The sequence below is a fragment of the Salarias fasciatus genome, chromosome 8, assembly GCF_902148845.1.
Source record: "Salarias fasciatus chromosome 8, fSalaFa1.1, whole genome shotgun sequence".
NCBI classification, from domain to species: domain Eukaryota; kingdom Metazoa; phylum Chordata; class Actinopteri; order Blenniiformes; family Blenniidae; genus Salarias; species Salarias fasciatus.
The window spans coordinates 9,955,283-9,981,365 of NC_043752.1; the positions used below are offsets into that span (position 1 = coordinate 9,955,283).

At 41.7% G+C, this 26,083-nt stretch overlaps 4 protein-coding genes and 1 long non-coding RNA gene across 5 annotated transcripts; 3 read left to right on the forward strand and 2 right to left on the reverse strand.

The window, feature by feature from the left end:
* Positions 1–78: 78 nt before the first annotated feature.
* On the reverse strand, positions 79–6,828 carry lcmt1 (leucine carboxyl methyltransferase 1). The gene is made up of 11 exons (XM_030098658.1): positions 6,533–6,828; positions 5,649–5,740; positions 5,372–5,493; positions 5,154–5,230; positions 3,829–3,890; positions 3,624–3,726; positions 2,361–2,481; positions 1,702–1,803; positions 1,411–1,502; positions 1,121–1,218; positions 79–632 (listed from the first exon to the last, which is right to left on the reverse strand). The coding sequence occupies exons 1-11, from the start codon at positions 6,616–6,618 to the stop codon at positions 610–612; spliced, it is 978 nt and encodes a 325-aa protein (XP_029954518.1). The 5' UTR covers positions 6,619–6,828; the 3' UTR covers positions 79–609.
* A 988-nt stretch (positions 6,829–7,816) lies between these two features.
* On the forward strand, positions 7,817–10,418 carry LOC115393386 (tripartite motif-containing protein 16-like). The gene has a single exon (XM_030098372.1). The coding sequence runs from the start codon at positions 7,831–7,833 to the stop codon at positions 9,502–9,504; it is 1,674 nt and encodes a 557-aa protein (XP_029954232.1). The 5' UTR covers positions 7,817–7,830; the 3' UTR covers positions 9,505–10,418.
* Positions 10,419–12,389: 1,971 nt separating this feature from the next.
* Positions 12,390–14,953, reverse strand: LOC115393304 (zinc finger protein OZF-like). The gene is made up of 2 exons (XM_030098219.1): positions 14,829–14,953; positions 12,390–13,719 (listed from the first exon to the last, which is right to left on the reverse strand). The coding sequence occupies exons 1-2, from the start codon at positions 14,941–14,943 to the stop codon at positions 12,491–12,493; spliced, it is 1,344 nt and encodes a 447-aa protein (XP_029954079.1). The 5' UTR covers positions 14,944–14,953; the 3' UTR covers positions 12,390–12,490.
* Positions 14,954–16,655: 1,702 nt separating this feature from the next.
* Positions 16,656–18,311, forward strand: LOC115393289 (gastrula zinc finger protein XlCGF57.1-like). The gene has a single exon (XM_030098191.1). The coding sequence runs from the start codon at positions 16,677–16,679 to the stop codon at positions 18,231–18,233; it is 1,557 nt and encodes a 518-aa protein (XP_029954051.1). The 5' UTR covers positions 16,656–16,676; the 3' UTR covers positions 18,234–18,311.
* Positions 18,312–19,016: 705 nt separating this feature from the next.
* Positions 19,017–20,618, forward strand: LOC115393648 (uncharacterized). The gene is made up of 4 exons (XR_003931970.1): positions 19,017–19,129; positions 19,362–19,464; positions 19,716–19,827; positions 20,007–20,618. It is a non-coding gene; the product is annotated as an uncharacterized LOC115393648 (long non-coding RNA).
* Positions 20,619–26,083: the final 5,465 nt, after the last annotated feature.

The window sequence follows — 26,083 nt, forward strand, 5'->3', positions numbered from 1 at the left end:
CCGGGCCGTCCCTCCCACTGCTGATAATTTTGATATGAAGTCATATAAAGAAGCATTAATGAACACAGAGCGGCCGAGTCTTACACAAAACAACATTTATATTCAGCTGCGCTCATACAGACTCCTCTGTCACGTCGTCTTCACAAGGTTCAGGAATAGAAAACAATTTGCAGTCAGAGGAAAGATTTACAGCAGTTATCACATGCATGCGTGCTTAGTAGGTAAAATGTCTCAGATTAATAAATAACGTGCAAATGGCACAAGAGTAAAATGAACGATTCCTGAAAATGAAAGTTTAAATGTTTTGACTGTTGAGAGAAAAATGGGCCTGCGGGAAAAGCAGTAAAACGGTGCGCTGATGAACTGCTTCACGGTTCTCCAGCTGCTTGTGTCTTATCTTCCACAAGCAGGAGGAGGAGGCGGGGGGGGGGGGGGGGGGGGGGGGGGGGTAAGCTCTGCTGACGTCAGGCTTTTTGGCACCGGAACAGTTCCTGGTCGAGCGCTGGATGGAGAGTGAGGGCTCTCACTCCACCTGCCGTTCTCCCGGTTTCGGCGGGGAAACGTCTGAAAGCCGCGTCTGATGGCGGAGGAGCGGAGCAGCTTTCACGCTCAGAATCCCAGCTGTGACAAACCTGAGGAAACATGTGATCCATTATAAACAAGACACACCACGAACCTTAAAAGTGGGCGGATTCAGGGAGATGTGAAAACTTCTAGTGAATTAAACAATGGGCAGCGTGGCGCCGCTGTCAACTGCTAACATACAGGAAGTGAGAGGTCAATGCTTGATTCTTTTCATATTAACATGGATCCATCCAGGGTTTTATGGGAGATTTGGTGAGATAGAATTAATAAAACTCACTTTGGGGGCTTTACCTGTAGAATTTTTGTGACCCGGTTGTGAACGCACCAAAGGCTTGGCTGAAGCTACGCTGTTTTCAACACGTCACATATAATCTAATGTGTACAATTCAAGTTTTGTCACGAGCGAATTGATTTAGTTCCATCACTGAATTGTAAATTCTGGAGAGATCAACAGCTCCAGTGATGCCGAGACCCCGGGAGTGTTTTGAGCTGCCACAGTCTTGGTGAGTGGATCTGTAATCCGAGTGTGAATTACCCAGACTGAGTTTGTCCCTGGAGGCCCAGCAGATGCTGTAATGCTGAAGAAGTTGTTCTAACAGCTCCTTTTCATCCAGGAACTCCAGACGCTCCATCCTGCAGGAAATCAGAAATGTTCAGCACTTCACCTCAAGCTGTGGTCCTTCACACCAGAGATCAAGAGAGCAAGAAACCTGGAGTCCTGCAGAATGCAGTTTGTACATCAATAATCTTAATTCATTAATAGATAAATATTTATCAATACTGGAAAGTGACCTTAGAGGTAGTATTAAACTTGATGTTATTTACCGTGCCACATCATCTGCAGGAAGCATGCTGTAGACAGTCATCATGTCTAAAGCGTCGGCGTGTTCCCAGCCATTCTTCAGGAAGCGCTCCCTCTGCAAACACACGTTCACGTCTGAATATTCTCAAAACAACCCAGCAGCACAGCTCCAGGTGTGGGAGTACACAGTTTCTCCTGCGCAAGACGGAATTCAAACAGACTTCGACTGAACTACTGTAGGAATTTATTGATCTTTGTTTCTTCAGCTGTGTTTGTTAACACAATGATGATGATGACGATGAGCTGGAAGCTACCTGAGACTCCAGGGACTGGCAGGCCTCCACTCCTGCCAGCGTGCAGTGGCGGCGCTGCAGGTTCTCGATCATCACCTGGCCAAACCGATCACTCATGTTCACCTGAAAGCACCAAGTTCTGATTACCTGATATGGCTAATTACAGACAAGAAAGATCTTTTAAAGGAGATATGAATTTTCTAAAATGAAAATAATAAAATCATCTTTTAAATACTTAAAATGCACCGACACACGAGCACCAGCACACAGGGAACAGTCTAATTTTGCTGAACTTCTCAGTTAAATCACAATTTATAACAACAAAAAAAAGGAAATGCTTGTTTTCTTATCCATGTCACACTTTGTCTTGGTATGCAGGTAAACCACAAGTTAGACTAACAAGACAAAGTACAGGAACTTTTGGAAAGTTCCTAGTTTTCTGCTTTAATTGGCCATAAAATGTCGGCCAATGTGACTCACAAGCATCGACCAATTAAACATTTAAAGATCTGGTGGAAACACGAGTGAACCACTGGATTACAATGAATGAACGACCTTCGGCCAAAAATATTTTGAAGTCATTGGTGGAAATTCCAAATGGTTCAAAAACTTTTACCGTACATACCTCTAATCAATAATTACTGGATATTATTTACAGTGTCCTTCTGCGTGTTGCTTACCTGCTCGTAGTTGATGAACATGGCCGTGTGAAAGGTTTCTGCTGCCCAGTGAAGGAGGTTTGAGGAGTGGGAGGGCGTCATGTAGACCAGCACGCACTCCGACAGGAGCAACGTCGGCAATCTGGGAATGTGAAGACCACATGATAACTTTCTGAGCAATCAAGAGAAATACTATTAAAAAAAAAACCAAACAACCCCATTAATGTTCTAAAAAAGCAGTGTACATATGTTAAATCAATCTGAGGAGTTAAATCCAGCCGATAAAGCAATTACTTTTTGTCAAACTGCTGCCTAGTTTACAGACTTCGCTGGCCAGGTTCACTGTGAATGTGGTATTTGGGTATAAAGATAAATAAAGCGTCATGTATGTAATGTTATACCTCCCCACACAGCACAGACCTGAGATTCTGCCCTGGCATACATCCACACAGGATCTGCGCTCATCTTTTGAAGGAGTTGTGCAGGAAAATTGTTTTTAATCTGTTTCAGAACCGAGCAACACTGACATCATTTTGTGTGTAAACAGCACCCAAACTTAATATTGATTCATCTCCCATTGCTCTGTTATTGAAAGTGATTCGGTTGCTGAAGTTCAAACTGGCTTGTCACGCCATTAGTCAGTTTATAAGTATTCTATTTCCTTCTGTTCAGGCAAATAGGCTTTCTTCAACATACCTGCTTTTTTACATGTTTCGGCGGTGTTGTCCCGCGCTCTGACATAAAGACACGTCATCCACCACCATCAAGATGACATTTTCTGACCAAGACGGGAGAACACTGTTGAAACATGTAGAAAAGGTTTGTTGAAAAAAGCCGACTGGCCTGAAAAGCTGCTATAAAACACACTGCTTTCCCCGTCTGAGCGTAAACAGCCTGCATGGCTGGGGGTCAGTGTGGGGCACGCAGTGGGTGCGGCATCCAGACGGCAGACAGCGCATGTGCAGAGCAGCCACAGCGGAGCAGCCGGTTATCTAATGCTACTCACCGTGGAAAAAAGAACAGAGATAAGCTCCAGTTCTTGGACTTCTGAAGACGTGCGGGGAAAATAAGTGGCGGTTGACGTGAAGAGCGGCCCGTTTCATGAACACTGACCTTAACTCTCTGGAACTTCGAGATTTTTTCCCAGGATGTAAAGTGCTTTACAAATAAAATGCATTATTATTCTAGTTGTTATTAACTTAGTTGTCCTCTAGTCTGAGTCGGCCTTTGCAACTGACATGAAATTCATTCATGAGATGAGGCCAAACCACTTCGGTCACCTACTCTGGGTTGAGCTGGAACTTCTTCAGCTTTTCATCCAAATTGGAAATGTCCCGGAGGTCCACTCCAATAATGCAGAAACGATCCGAATCAAGGCTGTGAGCATCTAAACAAACACATATTCAGTCAGCGCTTCTGACATTCAGTGAACAAATTGCACAGGCAGTCTCTGAAATATGAAATGACAATAAATAATATTTGTGAATACCTAGCAGCAGGGAGTCGGTCGAGTGGGTTTCAATAATGGCTCTTGACAGCGGTGGCTTTGTTCTAAGTCAAAAGAAACACCAACAGTCTGTTATGCATGAAACTGAAGAGACACAATGAATCATTCTGCCTTTTACATGCAAATGCTGTGTGATTGGCTGGTATATGTATCCAGTGAGATTTATTCTGTTTGTTGACTTATTGATGTATGTCAATTTGGATGAAGGAAAGAAATCAACATGAAAAGCAAAAAGCTGCAGAAAATTAACTAAACCAATAACTTCTCAAAACAAAATGCACAACTGCTGTAGTTGATGACTTTTTTTTTTTTTAATTTTGACACATCTTGAAACTTGAACGTGACATAGATTTTCTGTGTGGTCATTTTGGCTCTTTGTTTTATTTGTACATGGAGTTTGTGGGTAGTTTTGTAGAAATCGTCCAATACTTCCACATACTAATATAGAGTCTGCAATGCTTTTCTAGTCACAATGGAATAGGTTCTTCCCTGCACTCCAATGATACTTTTGCACTCATATAGTTTATAAGTGGCATTCAGTAGGTATGATTTTTTTTTTTGCTATTGAATAATGAGCACTGTGCATGTCTAATCAATGAAACATAATGAAAGTTGGATTTATGATATTCAAAAAGATTCTTTTACAGAAAAAATATAAGAGAAACATGTATGATACAAACATATTAATATATGCAAGATAAATTCTGACAAAATTCTAAACATGGCCTCCACCAACACAGTGAGTGACAGGTGACTGCTGTGCAGCAGAATGTAAAGGTTGTAGCTCCCCCTGCAGGTCACGGCTCCAAATGACAACATCACATTCAGAAGGCTTTAAAGATGCACTTGATCCTCATTAGGAGCTTAACACTGTTCGGTGCTTACAAAAGTTTAGATTGCATTTTGAGTTAAAAGTCAAAGAAAGACAACTTCAGACAAGGCCATTCACAGTGCTTTACAAGGAGATAAATGCAAAGAAAGAGATTAAGAACAGCATAAAAAGGAGAGTAAATAAAGTAAAAATATGAGGATAAAGGTAATAAAAATAAGTCAAATCTATTTTTTATTGGAAAGCCTGAGGAAATAACACTGTTTTAAGGCCTTATTTAAAAAGAAGAGTGTGTTACGTTTATTTACAGTAGTAAGAGTTTGAAGTGGGTCCTCTGAAACACAGATAGCCAGTGAAGAAATCTAAGCGAAAAATTACATTTCCTTCAATATGCAAATGCTGAGGAAAGAAAGTCCAAAACATGATAGATTTCATAATCTGGTTCACAAAACACAAAAAAAGTCATGTGTTGTCTTACTTTATATGATGTATTTTTCTGGCCACAACAGTTGGAAAATCAACTTCAAAGAACTTTCGTGGTAAGAGGTTTTCATCCTGAAATACACAAAAAGCATTAAACACACAGTTTTAACATTTGAGCCTTGATTCAGATCAATAAGTCTCAACCAAAATCCAAAACAGATGAATGTGAATCACATGTGGGCCACGGAAAAAGTGAACAGTGAGTCTCCAAACCTTCAGTCTCCAGAAGGTGGTGTCCAGTCCAGCTCCGAGGTTGATAACCTGACAGTTACACTCTGCTCTCCTGATGAACGCATCCAGGAGGTGGTTCACACCTTGAACACGAGCGTAGTAACCTGTCAAAATAACATTTTATGTCATTGATATTTAGAAACAAATGACTCTTTAGGATACTCCAATAATACGGTCATTACCACAGTACTTTTGTACATGGACACACAATCACAAGGCAACTGTCATGGTGCTTTCAAGAAGTGACTGAAACACTCACCTCTGTTGATTTCTGGGGCTTTTCGCTCCCCTACAGATCTGATAAAGTACTGGATGTACGGGTCCCTCCAGTAACCCTTACTGGTAGCAAACCTACGATAGAGGTTATTGGAAAAGGATTATGATTTGTTCAACTTCACAGAGGAATAAATCACAGTTTCCAAGTCATTCATAAAAAAAAAAAACAAGAAAAAAAAAAAAAAACAAGCATGACAGTATAGATGACACCAAGAATCAGCAGTGTTTCTGTTCGAGACTGATAGGCGAATTTTATTCCCGGGAGTTCAGATAAAGAAAGGCAGTCACTAAAAGACAAAGTTGTGGGACAACGGATGGAAATCAGCCTTGTGATGAATCTAGCTTGCTAACAGGAACCTCGTGAAAACTCAGGAGAGACTTTGTACAATCTGAAGCACTGTCCCGGCCAAATAAATACATAAAAACAGCGCTGAATGACTTCAGAGTCCAAATAAGCTCACTGGTCAAGGGAAAAAGTAAATATAATTCACATTTGTATACAGCATGTGATAATTAAAACCAGTCATTTTATGCTTCTTTCTTTATTGTGTTGTAAAGCTTCCTATGATATTTGCCCAATCTATGTTGTTAAACTTTTAATTTTTAAACACTCTTGATCAACCCAGGAATTTTTTATTGATTCAAGTTTAACCATGATGAGATTTTGTTCCTTTTGATTTCTTTAACAAGGTTCAGAACAGTAAGTTATCTTTAGCAACAAGGAACGCTGGGGAAAGTCGGTCACCAGTTAACATGGGAACCAGTTAATCCATAACACCTCGTCAGCATGCACGTTCCCTTTCTCTTTGAAGCTTGAAGCGGTGCAGCTGTTATTTCTGATGGTATTCTATGTCTCCATGCTGTTACCTCTTGCAGGTGCTCGCATCGTCGCAGGTCGCTCTCACGGCTTCATCCGCAGTGTCCGAGTCTGTGAACTGCTGCCGGGCGGCCATGGACGCCTCTAGTCCTCACTGTCTGAGGCTAACGTTAGCATGTAGCTCCACTTTGCTCTGCTAACGTGACGAATCGCTCTTTGTGAGGAAACGACTGAGGGGACTCCGAGTAGAGTCTGGCCTCTGAGAACTTTACCAAATATTGAGTACCCGAGAATTACGCGGAGATAAGCAGAAAGCGAGGCTACTCTGTAGCAATTCTCGAAGGTAACCCCGGAAGCGAAACACAACTACTTCCTGGTTGTCTCGTTTCAAATTAAAAGCATCTGACGTTCCATAAGGAACAATTAATCCAAAATGTAATAAATAGTTATTGTATGTTGTACATGGAGGAACAGTGATGGGCATTAAAAAGTGCAGTGTATCAAACTGTACAGCTTTGGAGGTATTTGGTTTGGTGGCACTTTTCTTCTTCTTGAGCAGGCCCCAGAACATTTTACACTATCATACTTAAATGGTTATAGCTGCCTTGCTCATTCCATCCATTGGAAGCAATCTGGGATTCGGTGTCTTGCTCAAGGACACTTTGACATGTAGAATCAAACCTGCCATATTCCAATTGAGAGTCCACCAATCAACCAACTGAGCCACACTCAGTCTGTGGGTGTTGTTGCTGAGAGCAGTGTTTGATGTGAAGTCTCGTGGCTGTGCTACTGCTCACCCTCACACGTTGTCAGTCCACGCAGGCGCAGGGAGAACATGCAAACCCAACACAGAAAAGCCAAGTTCAACTGTCCAGTGAAGTGACACAGTGTTAGTCATAATGGCAAATCGTGGGCTTTATATTGTTCCAATAACAGTTATCTTTTTTTCCTTTTAATCACAAAATGGTTGAAACACTCATGTCAGGTCCCTCTTCCTGCAAAAGAGCGTAACTGGACTACAGAGCAGTTATTCTGTCCGTCTTGCAGCCTCTCTGAAATCATGACAATCCACACCAGACCACATTCACTCAACCACTCCTTGCTGGAGTCTGGATGACTTCTCTGAGTTTTTCCTCTGTAAACTGTGAGCGATTAGGCCTACATGAATAAAGACAGAGTGAGGTGAAAACAAAGCAGCTCCACCCTCTCCACAGAGTTCCTCAATCCCTCCCCTTCAGAGCAGCAGCTGATTGGCTCCATGCAAACACCTGACGGGCTGATCACTTGTCAGAGCAGTTTCTCTTGTGAGAAAGTGAAAGTCACACAGTCAGAGCCACAGAGAGGAGACATGGCGCAGAAAGGAGTTGAGCTGGACAGAGAGAGCTTCTCTTGTTCCATCTGTCTGGATCTCCTGAAGGATCCGGTGACTATTCCCTGTGGACACAGCTACTGCATGGAGTGTATTCAAAGCTTCTGGGGTGAAGAGGATGAGGAGAAAATCCACAGCTGCCCTCAGTGCAGGCAGACGTTCACAGCCAGGCCTGTCCTGGTGAAAAACACCGTGTTAGCAGCTCTGATGGAGGAGCTGAACAGGAGCGGACTTCAAGCTGCTCCTGCTGATCACAGCTATGCTGGAGCTGAAGATGTGGCCTGTGATGTCTGCACTGGAAGAAAACTCAAAGCTTTCAAGTCCTGTTTGGTGTGTGTGGCCTCTTTCTGTGAGCAGCACCTTCAGCCTCATTATGATGCAGCTCCACTAAAGAAGCACAAGCTGGTGGATCCCTCCAAGACGCTGCAGGACAACATGTGCTCTCGTCACGACGAGGTGATGAAGATGTTCTGCCGCACCGATCAGCAGTGCATCTGTTTCCTCTGCTCTGTGGACCAACACAAAGGCCACGACACAGTGTCAGCTGCAGCAGAGAGGACGGAGAGGCAGAGGGAGCTGGAGGAGAGTCGACAGATCATCCAGCAGAGGATCCAGGACGCAGAGAAAGACGTGAAGCTGCTGGAACAGGAGGCGAAGAACATCCATGTCTCTGCTGATCAGACAGTGGAGGACTGTGAGAAGACCTTCAGCCAGCTGATCCGTCTCCTCCAGGAAAGAAGCAGAGATGTTGAGCAGCAGGTCAGATCCCAGCAGCAAACAGAGGTGAGTCGAGTGCGAGAGCTTCAGGAGAAGCTGGAGCAGGAGATCGCTGAGCTGAAGAGGACAGACGGCCAGCTGGAGCAGCTCTCACACACAGAGGATCACACAGAGTTTCTGCTCAGCTTCCCCTCACTGTCAGCTCTCAGTGAGTCCACACACTCATCCAGCTTCCACACTGCTCCTCTCAGATACTTTGAGGATGTGACAGCAGCTGTGTCAGAGGCCCGAGACAAACTCCAGGACATCCTGAGTGAAACATGGACAAACATCTCACTGAGAGTGACTGAAGTGGATGTTTTACTGCCACAACCAGAGCCAACGACCAGAGCTGCTTTCTTCAGATACTCATGTGAACTCACACTGGATCCAAACACAGCAAACACATGGCTGTTATTATCAGAGGGAAACAGAAAAGTCACATCCATGTGGAAAGAACAGCTTTATTCTGAACATCCAGACAGATTCACTTCATGTTGGCAGGTTCTGAGTAGAGAGAGTCTGACTGGACGTTGTTACTGGGAGGTGGAGATGAGAGGTAAAATCTGCGTAGCAGTCACACACAAGAATATCAGTAGAGGTCCACATTTAAGTGGTTTTGGTCTTAATGACAAATCATGGGCCTTATATTGTTCCAACAACAGTTATAGTTTTCATCACAACAAAGTTGAAACTCCAGTGTCAGGTCCTCCTTCCTCCAGAGTGGGAGTGTACCTGGATCACACAGCAGGTATTCTGTCCTTCTACAGCGTCTCTGAGACCATGACTCTCCTCCACAGAGTCCAGACCACATTCACTCAGCCGCTCCTTGCTGGAGTCAGGATTTATGGTTATTCTACCTCTGGAGGAAGTGCAGAGTTGATTAAGCTGAAATAGACTGAGGTCACATCAGGAGCAGTGATTTGGTTCCATCCTGTAATTTGACTCATTGAGTCTCCGTCATGGTTGCTGAGAGCTCCTTGTTGTTTTCTTTCTCCGCTGCACACAGATCAGCTGTCAATCAAACAGCCTTCGTCAGCACTTGTTCATCTTTTCTTCTTCTGCTGATGTTTGTTTCTGCAGCTTCTCCACTCTTACTTTGTCTCTCACAGCTTTGTTACAGGAACATGACCAGAGTTTGATTCCTTTGTGTTTAGAAATTTTCATCAAGTTTGGGCCAAAGAGGTTTTTCTAGAATCCCGACATTTGAGACAACAGATATGGTATCTTTATGGATATGACCTGATTTCATGTGCTGTGATGTTGATTTGAGGAGGCACCACATTGGTTCAGTGTGAAGATCTGGATGTTTCAAATCTCGTTTGTTTCAGGCTTTTCCGAGTCCTTTTGTTTGAGGCGTGATCTATTAATCTGGAAGAATTTCAAACAAATCATTTGTATTTTGAAGCAGACAGGAGCAGTTGTTTTTCCATGTGATCTCTGGATGATTTGTTTTCCTCTTGTTTTGTCTTCAAGATATTGACAAGTGATTATTTCCTTGATTTGCATCTTGTACATCGTATCTGTTTTCCCTCTGTTGGAGAGTGTGAGTGGGTTGTGAATGCTGATCCATTTTTGTGGAACTGTAATTCTTTAAAAATGCAATACTAAATATAAATTTTAAAAAGGGAATTATTTGTTAAGAGATGGAAACTTGAGTTTTTTCTAAAAGTTTAATGAATACTATTTTGACATATTTTGAAACATTTTCCATTTTCTCAAAGTTCAGTGAGGAAGATGTGATAATTAATGAAATGTTTTCTTTCTGTACTGATTGATCAAGCACTCTGAATAAAAGTGATTAAAATGCTTTCCAGACAATGTTGACTTTTTAAGGTAACAGTCTACATATTTTTATTGTTTCGACAGAAACTCAGATTAGAAAAATTTTGTGTCCATGAAAGATCAAGTAGAGACTGTGAAACAGCTACAAACAAATCTTTGTTTCCTTCATTAAAGTTTGTTTGTTGACCAGAATGAAATAGACTGGAAACAGTTTGAAAATGCTTTAATATTGAACAAATCAACTGTTTTGTGGTTAAAATTAGTTTCTCCAGCAGAATGTCACATAAGTGTGTGAATATGTCAAATCCAAAAGGCTCTGAAACTTTTGTTCAAGGTCATTTCTGTTTTTATTGACCCAGCATTTCTCTGGGAACAGTTTTTCTCCAAAAAGTGTGACGGCCGGTGTTCAGGTGCGGGACTGCAGTGCCAACTTCAACGGATGAATCAATAATAATGATGAAGGTGAACTAAGCACAAAGTACAAAAGATGTCTTTGCTAAAAAGCCAAACCAGCTACAATTACAAAAACTTCTTAACAAAGATTAAAAATGACAAAAATAGCTAAAAGCCATGAAAAAAATGTTCAAAGCAAAGTGTATTTATATAATGCCAAATACATCACAGTCATTTCTAGACATCCATTTTGGAAGTTGAGTTCATGATTCCTCTCTTCATGATGTGAAAACTCAGTACCAATCAGCTCTTGTGACTATAATCCCTCAAACTCAGGATACAGGAAACACAGGATCCCTGTCAGACCAGGTACTGACTTGATCCACAGTCAGGAGAGTAATGTTTGTCCCCTCCAGCATCACGACTGTTTTTCTCAAACTGATCTGGCAAACAAAAATGACTCCTTGCATCTGCATTGCAGTGGTACTTTCCTTCTAGGTTGACAGTACTTCAGTCATATGCTTGTAGTATCACAGTTCACCTCCGGATCCTCGGGAGATGCCTTCCGTGAAACGACTCGCATCTCATGACGAAGTGACGCCAGTTTGTTGGGATAGAGGAAAATACAATTAATCATAGTTTATATACATGGTATTGGGGCGTGGATGAGTTCAGATGCAGGGTGGACCGAGATGGTTGGATGTTAACTGTGGGAGTCAGTGAGATAAAAAAAGCCTTTACCTTGTAGTGTTTGAATGGAAGCTCCACAGGTTGGAATTATTTGAAAGATGGTATTGAAAACATGATGAATTGTCAGTGTTTAAGCATATATTTCCAGTTGTTAATAAGTTATTATTGATTATCATTAAACATCCTTTAAAATTTGTGATGGTTGTATGATGAACAAACTGGACTCTTTTCTCTTTGTTTTTCAGGATATGCACATCTCTCTGTTTTCAATTGTATTTAGTGAAAAGGAGTGAATGAACTGGGATGGGATATCATGTTTTCTCTCTCCAGCAGGAACAGATGTAAAGGTGAAAGCTATGACTTGCAGATTCCCAGAGAGGACAAATGTTGACCACGTTCACATCATCTGATTGCTTCATTACGGTCTATTTCCCTGCATATAAATGCTACTCCAGCAGCAGTTTGATCCTGGTTCACTTCACTTACAGGCCTCGGTGGTGTGTGTGTGTGATGTACAGGTGCTCTTTGCGATGCAAAGCAACAATGCAAACAAATGAAACGAATTTGTGGGAGTCATAAGGAAGATGAAAACTGCACTGACTGACATGTGTAAGAAGTATCTTTGTTTGAAAGCATTTTGAATCTAGCCACAGTTTGAACCAGGAGTGTCAACCACATGGCCCAAGCACCCCTAATTGCTCTGACGTGGGACAGAGTAAAAGTTCATCTGTAACTTCTAATATATTCAGCTGCTATTCCTCCTCTGTTCACGGCACCATCTCAGGTCTAATGAACTAACAGTAACGTGATTGTCCAAAAAACACCAAGATAAATAAATCATAAATAACTGAGCTATGAGACTCTGATGTTGGCATCTTTTAATGAAATGCTCTGCAAAGCCACCAGTTCAAACATACAGGCATACATCCAGAGTAAATCACAGCAGGTGTGGGTATCCTGGCGAAAAAACACACTGTCTTGAGGTTTTCAAACCATCCTGCCCCGGTAGCTGTGTCTACCCGAGGTGAAACCTCATGTGTCTATTCAAGCTCCCCTGCTGGGTGAATCCTTGCCCACAAATGGCACAGGAAAATGGCCTCTCCCCCGTGTGGACCGTGATGTGTGTGTCCAGGTGTGTTTTCCGGTTGAATCTTTTGCCGCAGACGTCGCAGACGAAGGGTTTGTCTCCTGAGTGCACCATCATGTGCGTCCCCAGGTGTGATTTGCGGTTAAATCTTTTGCTGCAGATGTCACAGGCGAAGGGCTTCTCTCCTGTGTGCACCGTCATGTGTGTCGTGAGATGCGCCTTTCGTTTGAATCTTTTACCGCAGCGATCGCAGCTGAACGGCTTCTCTCCTGTGTGGACTCGCATGTGTATCTTCAGATTATTCTGATGCCTTGCTCTTTTGCCACAAATGTCACAGACAAACGGTTTCTCACCTGTGTGGATTCTCATGTGAGTCTTTAGATTTTGCTGATGTGTAAACTTTTGACCACAAACGTCACAAGCGAAGGATTTCTCCCCTGTGTGGACCTTCATGTGAGTCTTCAGGTTATGCTGGTATTTCATTCGCTTGCCACAAACATCGCAGCCAAACAGCTTGTCTCCTCCCGTTTGTGAGTCTGTGTTTTGCTTCAGTCGTAAAAACTTTTTGCTCAACAAGCAACCAGAAGAGCCTTTGTGTAAATAACGCTTGATGTGTCGCTGCAGGGACTGTCTGTGGTGAAACTGTGTGCCACATTCAGGGCAAAAAAAAGACTTAACAATGGATTTATGTCCTTCAATTCTTGGAACAGTGTCCTCAGCAGGAAGTCCATTGCCTGATAAAGATTTCTGCCAGCAGTCACTGACTTCAGTCTCAGTTGGGTCTGAATTATTTGCGTTCTTACTTTTTGTAAACAGTCTGTGAGGATCTGAGTACTCAGTTTCTTCTTCACAGTGTTCCTCATCTTGGTCAGTTTTAACTTCATCAGCTGATTCACTGGATGAAGATTCGGTGTGGCTTTGGTGGAGCTGAGAGGAATCTGCTTCCTCGTCTTCATCTTCACTCTTTACAATAACTTCAGTAAAGGGGAGGTCACTGATGCTCTCCTCCTCTTCCTCCTCCTCCTCCTCCTCCTCCTCCTCCTCACTGTCCCACTCTTCTGGTTCTTGCTTGATCTGGAGGTACTCTGGATCCAGAGACGGGCTCCAGGGAGCTTCTTCTTTAATCACCAAGAGCTGCCGGACATCTTCAGGTAACACTGCAACATAAATATGGAGGATTTATGAATGTAACCAGAAATTACAGTGATCAGATTCAGGGTATTATTGTAAAAAAGAAGAAGAAAACATTGAAACATTCCTAATGCTATTAACAATCATCTGTACATAAAACTGAAACATAATCATCTGAAATGAAGAGACAAGAGTGTCGTGAGTCTCAAGACACAAATCTGGCTCTCATTGACAATAAAGTTCTTAATCTGATGGCCACCCTTGTGTCTGTAACTCCATTTTTTTAGGCTGATAAGATGTATTAATTAAACTATGTAATACTCTAGTTGGACACAAATCAAAATACTCCTAGCATGGGATGTGGACTACATTATTTTCAGCGTTTCTGCAATTTCCATGTAAAGGGATAATGTTTTCAAAACGTGCTGTATACAAAAAAACTTTTCTGAAACTATAAGTGCCCTATGTGCCATTTATAGCTGATAAAACCCTGTCTTAATTTTCAGATATTTTAACATCTTTCTTTTCAAAACTATTAGAACTGGACAAATCTCTTAATTTCTGTCAAAGATTGATTTTAAAATATTTTCAGTACACTTCACACAATGAAATGTATTATTTTAACTAAATATGACTTATCAACGGTACCATTACAAGTATAAGAACTGAATTTAGCAAAATACAGTAGATTTCTTGATAAAGGGTTAATGTGATTCAACAGCGCCACCTGAAGTACAACTGAGGCATGACTATGTACCACACAGTGCCTCTTTAAACACGAGGTATTTGTTCACTTCATTTTGAGCTGAAACACCACATATTCTTTACTTTTAAAGTGTGAATATATGACATCAATTTTGTATTGTACCCCAAAAAGTTGCACCCTAACACCGATAAACAATGATCATTACCATCTGTCAAACGTAGACAATTCAATAGCGCCTTAACGTGAAGAGCTTTAGTAAAAAATTATATTTTGAGTATTTTTACAGTAGCTTTCTCTCTCAACAATGGCATGTTAATAAACACATGTTCAGACTTTACCTGAACATTGGAGTTAGAAAACCTTTCCATCAGCTAACAGTTAGCTGGTTGCAAATTCTCCACATAATAATGATGCTGGAGCTTCTCTTACCGGTGGTTTGGGTCGCAGCATCTTCCTGCGTCTGACGGAACAGATTAATCTTGAGTTTTTCCTCCAGAAGCAGACTGTCAGTGTGTGGCTGTCGCGAAGAATCCGCCCTGTTCATAGTGCCCACGTTCGAGCTCCTCTCCACTGCGTTTAGTTACTAAGGGGCCTGTGCTGTGCAGTACATCGCTCCTTCCTGCCACATTTTTCTTTTTCCTGGACTGGAAACGGTTTCCATCTGACTATCTGATCAATTTCACAACATAGAAACGGTTTGTTGGTTATGCTTATTATCATTATTACTATTAAAGAATGATTGTTGTTTTGGTGCTTTTGCTTTTGAACAGGCTTCCTCACAGGCACCTTAGCTCTTGGCTCCATGTCACCATAGCAACCGATTTTGGTTACTATGGTGACAGCAGTACGCCGCAGATATAAAAATAAAGATAAAAACAATCAGAGCGTGGAATTCAATAAAAACAATACAGAAATGCATTAATTTTCCTAATCGGAAAAAATAAAAAAAATAAATAAAAAAATGTCTTTATTTATTTTATGAATAAATAAAATAAATAAATACATTCATTCATTCATGGGGGGTGGGGGCTGACATTGACTGACATTTTAATACTATTGTCTTTTCTAAGTGTATATAAATTATTACTTGGGATTTTTTCTTTCCATACAATTTTTAATTTCTTTCGTATTTTGATCAGGCATCGCCATAGACACCGGAATCTTTTATTGAAAAAAATCTCAGCAGTCAGAGCCTGACTGTGAAATCAGAGACAAAACAACTTAACCAAGTTCTGCTTATTTCTGTCCTCAGCTCAGATGCTCTCGGGTCGAGTCGAACAAGAACGCAACTGTTGTAGGCACCGGCATAAAATATATCCGCCAAAGACATCAAAACCCATAGATATCTTATGTCAAAACCTGTCTGTGATAAAATATCAAATATCGATGTCAGTGGTCAGAGCCAATAGGGTCCTGCGCTTACAAATGACGTAACACATTGTGATTGGCTGTGAATACATACTGCACTACCATTGGCTGGACGCTTCCGTGGTTTTTACAAAGAAGTCTTTTTTCATTCAAATTCATGTTTATTACATTCTCATTATCCCTTAAAATACACGGAGGACCGATAAAGGCGATTCCAAACATTACCTGATGAAGGGTAAGTCGTAGTCTGAATAATGTTACGATGCAGAAGATTGCATGTGAAGGTTAAGTCACAGAAAGAAGAAGATTTCGATGCTAAAGTTACCTTAATCAAAAGCTAAGCAGGCTGCTTGGGGGTGAGAGGGGCGTCTCTGAATGTCCCAAAGTGGCAAAGCTTTGTGTTATTGTCTGGTGGAAATTCACGAGACACTGAATGTGGCTGATCTGTTGCACTCAGAGGTAGAATACATACAAAACCCCCCTTTCCATGGACCTTGTCTTTCCTTTCAGTGAACAGTGGTAATTGTTTTCACTGCCTGCCACTGTATTTACATTTGTAATTTGTACTCTATAGCTTGTGGTGGATTCAGTTCCACGTTCACTAGTGTAAAATGATAATGATCTTTGACAGAGAATTTGACAGAGAAAGAGCAGGATCACATCTCAAACCACCCCAGTATGATTTCTGCAGGAAGACACCGGTTAACGGTGATGTTTCCCTGTTGACCGGTGACTGAAAGTGAGCAGGGAAACCTCTGTTTCCATGACTACATATACATTTTAGGAAATTCAACAAAACTTTCAAGTATGTTCACCAGACCTTTAATGTGTTATTTCATAAAAAGAGTCCAAACTCACACATTTTGCTGTTGTTGTGTTCCAGTGTTGCCTGTTGATGTCCAGCAGTTGATGGTCTTTAAAGAAGAAGTTCCTCATGAATGGAGCTGTAGTCAGGATCAAGAAGACTTGGAACTCCTCCACATTAAAGAGGAACAAGAGGAGGTGCTGACCAGTCAAGAAGTGCAGGTCCCTGGTCTGAAAGAGGAGGAGGAGGAAGGGGAAGAGCTCAGCAGCACCTCTTGTGCTGATGTGAAGAAAAATGACGCAGATGATGAGGAGGAGCGAACAGAGTCCTCACAACTTTGTCAGACTCAAACTGAGCCTCCAAGCAGCAGCTCAGGGGAACCAGCAGAAACACACAGTGAGGGGGCAAAAAGAGACAGAATCACAGACTGTGTCAGACATTTACAATCGAATACTGATGGAAAGGATTTGGATTCATCAGAGACTGAAGTCAGTGTCGATGAGGATGATGACGACGACGATGACGTTGAGGAAGAAGAGTGGCAGGAGCCTTTGTCACACTCTGGGTCTGAAAGTGAAGGCAGTAGCAACGTCTGGCAGGAGTCTGATGGCGTAGACACCAACCGGAGGAGATCCAGGCGAGTGCACGCAGGTGAGAAGCCGCACAGCTGTGGTGTTTGTGGAAAAAGATTCACACGTCAAGGTGACCTGAAGAGACATAAGAGAATCCACACGGGTGAGAAACCCTTTGGTTGTGGCGTCTGTGGGAAGATATTCAGACAGCAGGCGGTCCTGAAGAGCCACATGAGAATCCACACAGGTGAGAAGCCCTTTGCTTGTGACCTTTGTGGGAAGAGGTTCATTCATCAGTCCAATCTCAAGTCTCACACCAGAGTTCACACGGGTGAGAAACCCTTCGGCTGTGGCCTCTGTGGGAAAAGCTTCACCGAGCAGGGAAGTCTGAAGAGGCACAGAGAGCTGCACACGGGACAGAAACCCCACGGCTGTGGCATCTGTGGCAAAAAATTCAATCGGAAGGCGCATTTCAAGACCCACATGACAGTCCACACAGGTGAGAAGCCGTTCGAGTGTGGATTTTGTGGAAAACGGTTCAGCCAAAAGACACACTTTAAGTTACACGTAAGAGTGCATACAGGTGAGAAGCCTTTCTCTTGTGACATTTGTGGGAAAAGCTTTAGACTCCAGTTTAATCTTAAAAGACACCAGCGCGTTCACACAGGTGCGAAACCGTTTTCCTGTAGCGTGTGTGGGGAGAGGTTCACCGAGCAGGGCAGTCTGAAGCGACACAGCGGCGTCCACACCGGCGAGAAACCCTTCGCCTGTGATGACTGCGGCAAGGCGTTCAGTCGCAACACACACCTGAAGAGGCACATGCGCGTGCACACGGGCGAGAGGCCATTCGCCTGCAGCGTTTGTGGGGAGAGGTTCACGGAGCAGGGCGTCCTGAAGAGCCACGCCAGGGTGCACACCGGAGAGACGCCGTTTGGCTGCGACGTTTGCGGGAAGAAGTTCAGGCATCAGTACACGCTGAAGAGACACAGGAGCGTGCACACGGGCGAGAGGCCGTTCGCCTGCCACGTCTGCGGGGAAAGATTCACACGACTGGGAAATGTGAAAAGACACATGAAGATCCACATGTGATCCATGCTGTGGTTTTGCAGCTTCGGCTGCTACAAAGAACCTTTTTTTTTATCATTAATCCCACAAAAACATGGAACTTACATCAAAGTCCCTTCTTTCCTCTTAATTCACCATCTAACATACAGCTACTGAAAATGGGACTCACACCCTCCACCGTAAAGTGTTTTTTAGTTGGAAACATCCAGGTGTGTGCACTCCTGTACTGAATGTCTGCATCATTTCATGAGGATGGTGAAGTTGACTTAGTGTTTCACCTCATATTTTTTTTTTTCCATGTGAATACTTTACAAAGAACTACAAGTCTCAGGTTTTTGCATTACTGTGTAATATCAATTTACAAACATCAAATACAGTAATCAGATTACTTTGAAGTATTTGCATGTAGCATTGCAGTAAGACTGCTGGAATTTGCTGCTTGAAAGACCGACCATAGGTCTGGAAATCAGTAGAAGGACATGTGACGCTCATTTAATGATTAGAATTAATTCATTAAAAGTTTGTTAAGCAAAAGCGAATATGTTCTGATGTTGCCACACAACATCAAGCTGTCTTTAAACACCAATTTTAAATTAAAGACCTGCACAGTCGTAAGATGAGGTGTTTAAACACTAAATGGCGCCATTATTGATTGATATGGTTGAAAGCTGATTTAAAAAAAAAATCAGCCAACCACACAAAAGTGCAGCTAAAATTGATTTCAGAATAAAATCTCATCATGTTAAGGTCCCATTTTCACGACAATGTTTCAAGTGAAAATGTATCATTTCTGTGTTTTTGTTGCAGAAAAGTTTCGCGCTTACACGGCAACTTTTTGAAAACGTGTCAGTTTCCATGGAAATGGCAGAAATGCTGAAAATGATGTAGCTAGCATGTTTGGATGAGTTGTCCAATTTGAGGTAAGTTGTACTGAGCTAAAAATATGTACTGGTTTACTTCTATCACTAACATAAATGGATAGGGTTACCTATGCAAATAATTTTGAAGATTTCGGTTTGTCACTAATTTGCTGTGTTTGGCCACAATGGCCCTCACATGCATTTTCTTTTGAAACTGTCAATAATCTCTATAATCATTCCAAAAATAACATGGTGGAATATAAATGTAATTTCTGTCATTGGGTTTCTATAGCAGTAGAAATGAATGCAGCATCGTTCTGTAGAAAATGAGCAGAAGCACCTCAGACCAGGGCTCCAGCCGAGGGGAAGTGAAGAGGAATACACTAATAAAGCAGGTGATTAACAAGTAATTGTGTTCAACGTTTCAGCTTGTGTGTGATCTTTATGGTTGTGACTGTGACTATACAGTGAAGTGTCATAAATCTTGAAAACTCACTGCTGCAGGACAAACTCTTAAACTCCCATCTTAATGTGTGACAAGCTCTCATGTCCCTATTGTCCAAAGCAAAAAGAAGCCTGTTTTCCATATTCAGAGAAAACAAGGTCGGCCAAAAGACTTAATGACATCAAATGTGTGTGTTGATAGATTTATGGACCTGCATGCCGTTCAAAAACCTGCTGTGGCTCCACAGTCCCTCTACATTGAAGTGAGTCTGAAGAGGACCATCAGCATGATCCCCAGAGTGGCGTCTCTCGCAGTATGTGTGACAATTGTCAGTCTATTAAATGAGACTTTACTTTTAGTTCATTGTTATTCAAAGCACACAAATTTGAGGAATTATTTAATCTTGAATATGCAAAAAAACAGAATGCGACACTTTTTGCCACAATCCATGAAACAGTTCCTAATGCATGTGTGCTTTACTGCTGTGTGCAGATGTGCAGCTGCTGGTGAAACAAGATGCTCCGTGGATACTCAGCAGGACCTGCAGCACATCAAGGAGGAACCAGACGAACTCCACCTCAGTCAGGAGGGAATGACGCAGGAAGAGAAGCATGTCGACAGGCACTCCGTCATTCGTGTTGTGAAGACTGAAGATGATAATGATGACAAGGAGAAACCCGAGTCCTCACAGCTCCATCAGACTCAAACTGACTTTCTGAGCAGCAGCTCAGATAAACCAATGGAAACAGGAAGTGTTGGAGAGAGAATTTTCTATGTGGCTTCACACAGCGCATCTCAAAGATACACAGGAGAGACATCTGCCAGATCCACCTTAAAAAAGGCATGTGAATCAATACAAAATTAACAGTTTGTCTTGTTTGTTATCTTTTACCTTTCTTGTGTTTATATTTTTACTTCATCCACATTGTCATTTAACATGATACCAGTTGAAGTATTGCATTATTTTTTTTTTTTATCATACTTTAATTCAATAATGAAACAAACTAAAGATAAGATGTTGTTGCTGCAGTAGTTCCACACAGAGACCACCAGAGGGCAGAAAAAATTAAGCTTATCTGAACAAGTCATGTCAAGGGACACTCGTTTCTTCTTCAACAGAATAAAACTTCAAAAAGCAAATTGGCATTGAAGTGTATTTAAAGTGCATTAACCGAAAAACCTGGTACATTTTACCATCTGTTCCTCAATAACCCACAATAACTCAAAACTCATCAAACGAACCATAATCAGAATGACCTCAGACAGTTGTGGTTTGAAAGATTAGTCCATTTGCCCACAGGCTGTGGAGAGCTGTGGGTGTTGCCAACAGCCACCAAAAGCAAAAAAGGTTGGTTGTTACTTTTGTCCAATCTCTTCCAAAACAACTCACTCAGGACTGATCCTCTCCAGACAGTGCAGATTACAGAGATGTGAAGCTATGTTTAGTCTTACTATGTTTATAGGTTACTGCCTTATCCTCCTCCTCACAGGTAAGCTGTGATCTCTGCTTTTATATCATGCATGACATTGTACATTAGTGTTAATTCAATTTAACTGTTTGATGTTGTGTCGATTGTCTGTGCTTTCACATTACACCCTGAGGTGCTTAGTGAAATACTTTCAATAATGAAATTTCAGCCTATCTCACAACTGAAAACATCACAGCAAACAATCCCTTTAATCCCTGGCATTTCAGAGCCACTATGATATGTCATTCCCAAATATGAATAATTCTCAAAATTACATTATGTAGATACATTTCTGTAAAATGTTTTCACATCTTATGTACCTTCTTTTCCTATTTTTGATAAAATAATTGACAATACCTTTGCAAGAGTCACATTTAATGAAAAATGGAGAGCTGTGCAGTTTAACATGCCTCATAAAGGGTTAAAGGATTTCTCAAAAAGATAACAATTTACAACACATGACTGAAACATAGTAACACATGCTCTGTTGTATTATTTAGCTCTCTGCTTTTAAGTAACACATTCTCATAATCTGTGGAGTCTCTGCTATTGTGTATTGATGTATTGAGTTGTGTTTTAAGAGTTAATTCCGATATCTGCACTTGATAAAACAGTACTGTTGGAATTTTCTTGTCCTTTTTTGGTCAGGTGGACGTGTCTCAAAGCTCCAAGAGCTTCCTGATAATTGTCATTCATTTAATCACAGTTTAGAGGGGATAACAGCAGGTAGGACAAAAAACATGCACATCCAGATTATCTGCCAGCTTGACTCAACACCAGCAGCTCTAGATAAGTCATGTATCTCCTCCCTCTCACTTCTGATAACCACCATCATCTGTACCTCCTTCACCTCTGGAATTGTTTCTCCACCTTTCAAATCTGTTGTTGTAACTCCAGTAAGAAACTCGGCTCAGAACTCAACACCTCGAAGAATTTGTGCTCCATTTCTGTCAGAGATCATGAAGAAAGAATAAAAAAAAAAAAAGAGCTTTTCCATTCCAAATTCACTGCCACCTCTCCAACAGTAAGGCCAATGAACAGTTTTAGTTTGTGTGGGAGGAGGGGAACTGGAGCCACCTGAGGCTCAGCATGGGCTGATTACTTCCTCTCTATAAAAGGGTGAAAAAGCAGCCTGACCAGATAATGGCAGCGGTCTGTGGCACAGTGTCTCTGAGGGGGCTCATTTGATGACGACACCCTTTTTGAGCCCGATGACTCACCATTTCCTCCCCAAAGGGCCCTGTGGTGCCATTACTGCTCCTGTGCCCACCACTCGAAGATGTCCCACCTCCCAATCTCATGCCCTCATGCTGGTCGGAGTTGGTGAGGTTGGTCAACTATATTGCACTATCCAATACACCCCCACGCCCCCCCCCCCCCCCCCCCCCATACAGTTCAATTAGTTGAAATCATTTGGATCATTCCCTGATTAAAAAAAATGTTATTAGCCTATATTTTAACATGTTCATTGTATACAGTGAGCTTTGGGGTTCCTGAAAGGTATAAATAAATAAAGATAAAGAAAATGTATTCTTCTTCTTCATGTTATTATTATGAAGCAATATTTTATGATGAATGGCTTTTGAACATTGTAGTCCTTGAAGTATTTACACACAGCAAACACAAAATGCTCTTAGTATTATGAATACATGCTGAACTCTGTGTGTGCTCAGCCACATCGTATGATGGAGTCCACGTTTCTAACCAACAACATCAGGTCCTTTTTTTGCTTTGGGTAATCCTGGTGAGAGCCCAGGGGACAATTACTGTTCCGTTGGGGAGTATGTAAAGCATACATGATCAGCAGGTAAGTCAGATTAACTATAGAGGGATCCTATGGTTTCCTGCGTCCCCTGGTGGGCACAGACAAGAATAGTCAGTTCCAATGCAGTATAGTATTGTTGTAGCAAAACTATTTGTCAATGCGCATTCAGAGTTGTCTGTCTATGTTTAGAGTTGTCTGTCTGTATCTCTATCTGTCTGTCCGAAGTGAGACTCAGCAGTGTATGAAAGAATTTGTCAGTGTGCACCAGAATCTTCAAAAGCTGTCTGTCTGTAATTAGCTCTTCAAATGTGCAAAAATTTTGCTAGTCTATATTAGAATTGTACATGACAAAAGAGTTGTCAGTGCGAGTCGTCAATGCGTGCAAAGATATTCAAAGTTGAAAAATGTACACGTTGGACTTTTAACTTATGAAAATACAGACAACTCCAGTTATGAGTTGAGAAGTTTTACGATTGGCTGTTTTTTTTTTTAACAAATGACAGCTCAAACAGGTTCATATCCAATGATTCATATGTCATATATGAATCATAGGATATGTATTCATAACACTAAGGGAGTGTATTTGTGTCCTGAGCTCAGACTCACAGGCTCACTAAGGCTGACTGCTGATGGGAGATGCCTTCTGCGGCCATGAGCCATGAGAGAGCTACGCCCTGAGACTTTGAGCATTGTGGTACAGAATGGAATCCTCAGTCAGGGAGTACATATTAATGTTTAGCGATAAGTTAACAGTATATATTGCTTTTTACATAATGTATACATTATAATTTCTAAATTATACAAAATCAGAACAGATACATTATGGTATATTTTTTATATTATAAATATTATTTTTTATTTGTTTTTTTATTTTGTGAAAACCTGATATGGCTGAGCAGTGAACCATACTTGTAATATTACATTTTAGCAATCACTTCACTAACTATGAGACTACAAAACATTACTATGTATTCCCTGAGTGCGGTCGGGATCCTCAGTCTCTGGGCATCGTGCCGCCTGAGGCTGCTGAAGGCTTTCCCCATATAAGCAGTACACTCAGGCTGAGTGAGCCTGTGAGCCTGAGCTCAGGGCACCAATATCCTCGTTTGACAGATACGAATCTGTCTGACTGCAGGAGTGTAGCTGAAAACAAACAAACAAAAAAACATCCAACTGTGAAACTTCTCGTCTCAACTTGGTGAGTTGTCTGTATTTTCAAAGCCTGAAGCCAGATGGAGACATTTTTCCAAACATCAGCATTTTGTACGGCGTTGACCTCACATTACCAGTCACCATTAGAAATGCAGAACTCAGTTTCAGCCGCCTGAAATTTATTAAAAAAATATCTCCGGGAATGCAAGAGGCTGGATTGTCAAACTTTGCTGCAGAGAGGGACATATTGTCATTGATAAGAACAGGGTGACTGAAAGCTTTGCGAGGGTGAAGGAGAGGAAGGTGGTGCTATGAGATATGAATCCACATTACCGTAGTTCGGAAATACGTTCTGGATGTTCAAACAGTTTTTTTTTTCTTATAATATTAGATATTTTGGACTCTGGACATTTCTTGTGGGTTGCACGCTGCATTGGATACATGTTTGTTGGCATTTGTTCTGGATCGGATTAAAACTCCCCACCGCTTGATGAAAATATCATCAGTAACTTATTCCATGTTCAATGTTTATGATGACATAAGTTTGTCATAGATGCTGACTTTCTGGACTTTTTCTTAAACAGCGTTGTTTTCTTAAACTGCAGTGTGTCTGCTTGGCTATTGCATTAACGACAGGCCACACAATTGTCTGAGTTGATAATGTGAGATTTTATTATTCAGGTTATTAAGATTGTATGACATAAGTCATCGCTGAATGCCATTGACCGTCTATCCTTCGTTTCCCGTTCCGTTGGGTTAGTTTGCTTTACTTTTTAACATTTATCTAACCCAGATTTGAGCAAATTATTGGCAAAGTCCATGGCACTGACCATGGTGCTGAAATGGCCTATCAACAGTTGTGATGCTCGATTATCAACGGGTTATTGTTTAATGATCAATCCATGGCGCTGTCCATGGTGCTGAAATAGCGAAACTGCTGTACAACTACGCGCAATCCACACTCTCGCCATCTTGCCCTTCTGTCTCCGTTTTTATGAACGCTACTAACTGATCATCTGTGTCCTGACAGGCTTTCACTTTGCAGTCTAATGTTGGATTCACTTAGTTTTATGTAATATATGGCCGTTTATGATTAGTAATTGAGTCTCTTTGCTGATCCATGATTTAATTTCATAATTTGATTAAAATTTGATTGTTCAAAATATGACTTTATTTTTATTTTTTAAGCTAAAGCTGTTCATTGAGTCCCTTTTAGGCAGCAGGCAAAGACAGCTCAGATCCAGATCAGGGGCCTCACCTATAAAACCCTGCGGGAAAATCTGACAATAATGGTGCGTGGGAACGCAACGCAAACTTCTGTCCGCAAAAAAAATTCAGGAGCCAAAAAAAAGTCCGCCGCACAGCTGTTCGCAATTTCCAAGTCACGGTTTCAAATCCTGCGGAGAACGTGTCGGTGGCCGATCACACCCACAATCCCGCCCCAACTCCACCCCTTGGCACCATATATGGGTATGCAAATGAACTCATGAATGAAATTTGGGCATATTACACGGTGAGGCGCACGCGCGGAGCCTGCAGATAACCGCGGATCAGGCGGATGAAGTGTCGAAAAATGAAGATTTTAATGACATTCGGGCGGGTTGTGTTGAAGCACTCAGATAAAAAAAAAAAGCAACATTTTAAATCTTATTCCAAACATAAAGAAACGAACGAAAACGATAGAAAAACACTTTATGATCAGCCAAATGAGCAAAAGTGTGCATAATCATGGCATTTACAATTTAATCGCACATTCAGCAGAGGACAACGCAGCTTTTCCTTTTCAAGGCGATCAGCGTCTTGCTGCAGAACACAAGTGTCGCCGGCAGGTGAGACGCGCCGCATGCAGGCGGTGGATCTGCCGCTGAGGAGGATTGAGGTGATGCTGCTGCCGTTATTGGTGAGGTGGAGAGCCGGTCTGCTGTCCTCTCTGGAGGACACAGCAGTGGAGGGACAGACGGAAAAATATTGAGTGGGAGCAGGTGACCACAACGTGGTCAGAGCCATCGGGCGCACTACTGGTCCGACTTGAAGGTGAGTTGTCATAATTCATAGTCTCAACATTGCAGAAACACCTTTAAAAAAAAAGGAAAAAAAAACTTAACATAAAAATGTAGTGGAAATGGTTGCACAATATGATCGTGCGTCCAGGCATTATCTAAATTGTTTTGCCTCTGGAGTCA

Excerpts from the sequence above, each read along its gene's own strand:
- LOC115393386 (XM_030098372.1), top strand. The coding sequence starts at position 7,831 with ATGGCGCAGAAAGGAGTTGAGCTGGACAGAGAGAGCTTCTCTTGTTCC.
- LOC115393289 (XM_030098191.1), top strand. The coding sequence starts at position 16,677 with ATGGTCTTTAAAGAAGAAGTTCCTCATGAATGGAGCTGTAGTCAGGAT.
- LOC115393304 (XM_030098219.1), bottom strand. The coding sequence starts at position 14,943 with ATGAACAGGGCGGATTCTTCGCGACAGCCACACACTGACAGTCTGCTT. Across the intron at positions 13,720-14,828 it reads TGCTGCGACCCAAACCACCG|TGTTACCTGAAGATGTCCGG; the intron begins GTAAGAGAAGCT and ends TTTATGTTGCAG.
- lcmt1 (XM_030098658.1), bottom strand. The coding sequence starts at position 6,618 with ATGGCCGCCCGGCAGCAGTTCACAGACTCGGACACTGCGGATGAAGCC. Across the intron at positions 5,494-5,648 it reads AGCCCCAGAAATCAACAGAG|GTTACTACGCTCGTGTTCAA; the intron begins GTGAGTGTTTCA and ends TTATTTTGACAG. Across the intron at positions 1,219-1,410 it reads CCTGCAGATGATGTGGCACG|GATGGAGCGTCTGGAGTTCC; the intron begins GTAAATAACATC and ends GATTTCCTGCAG.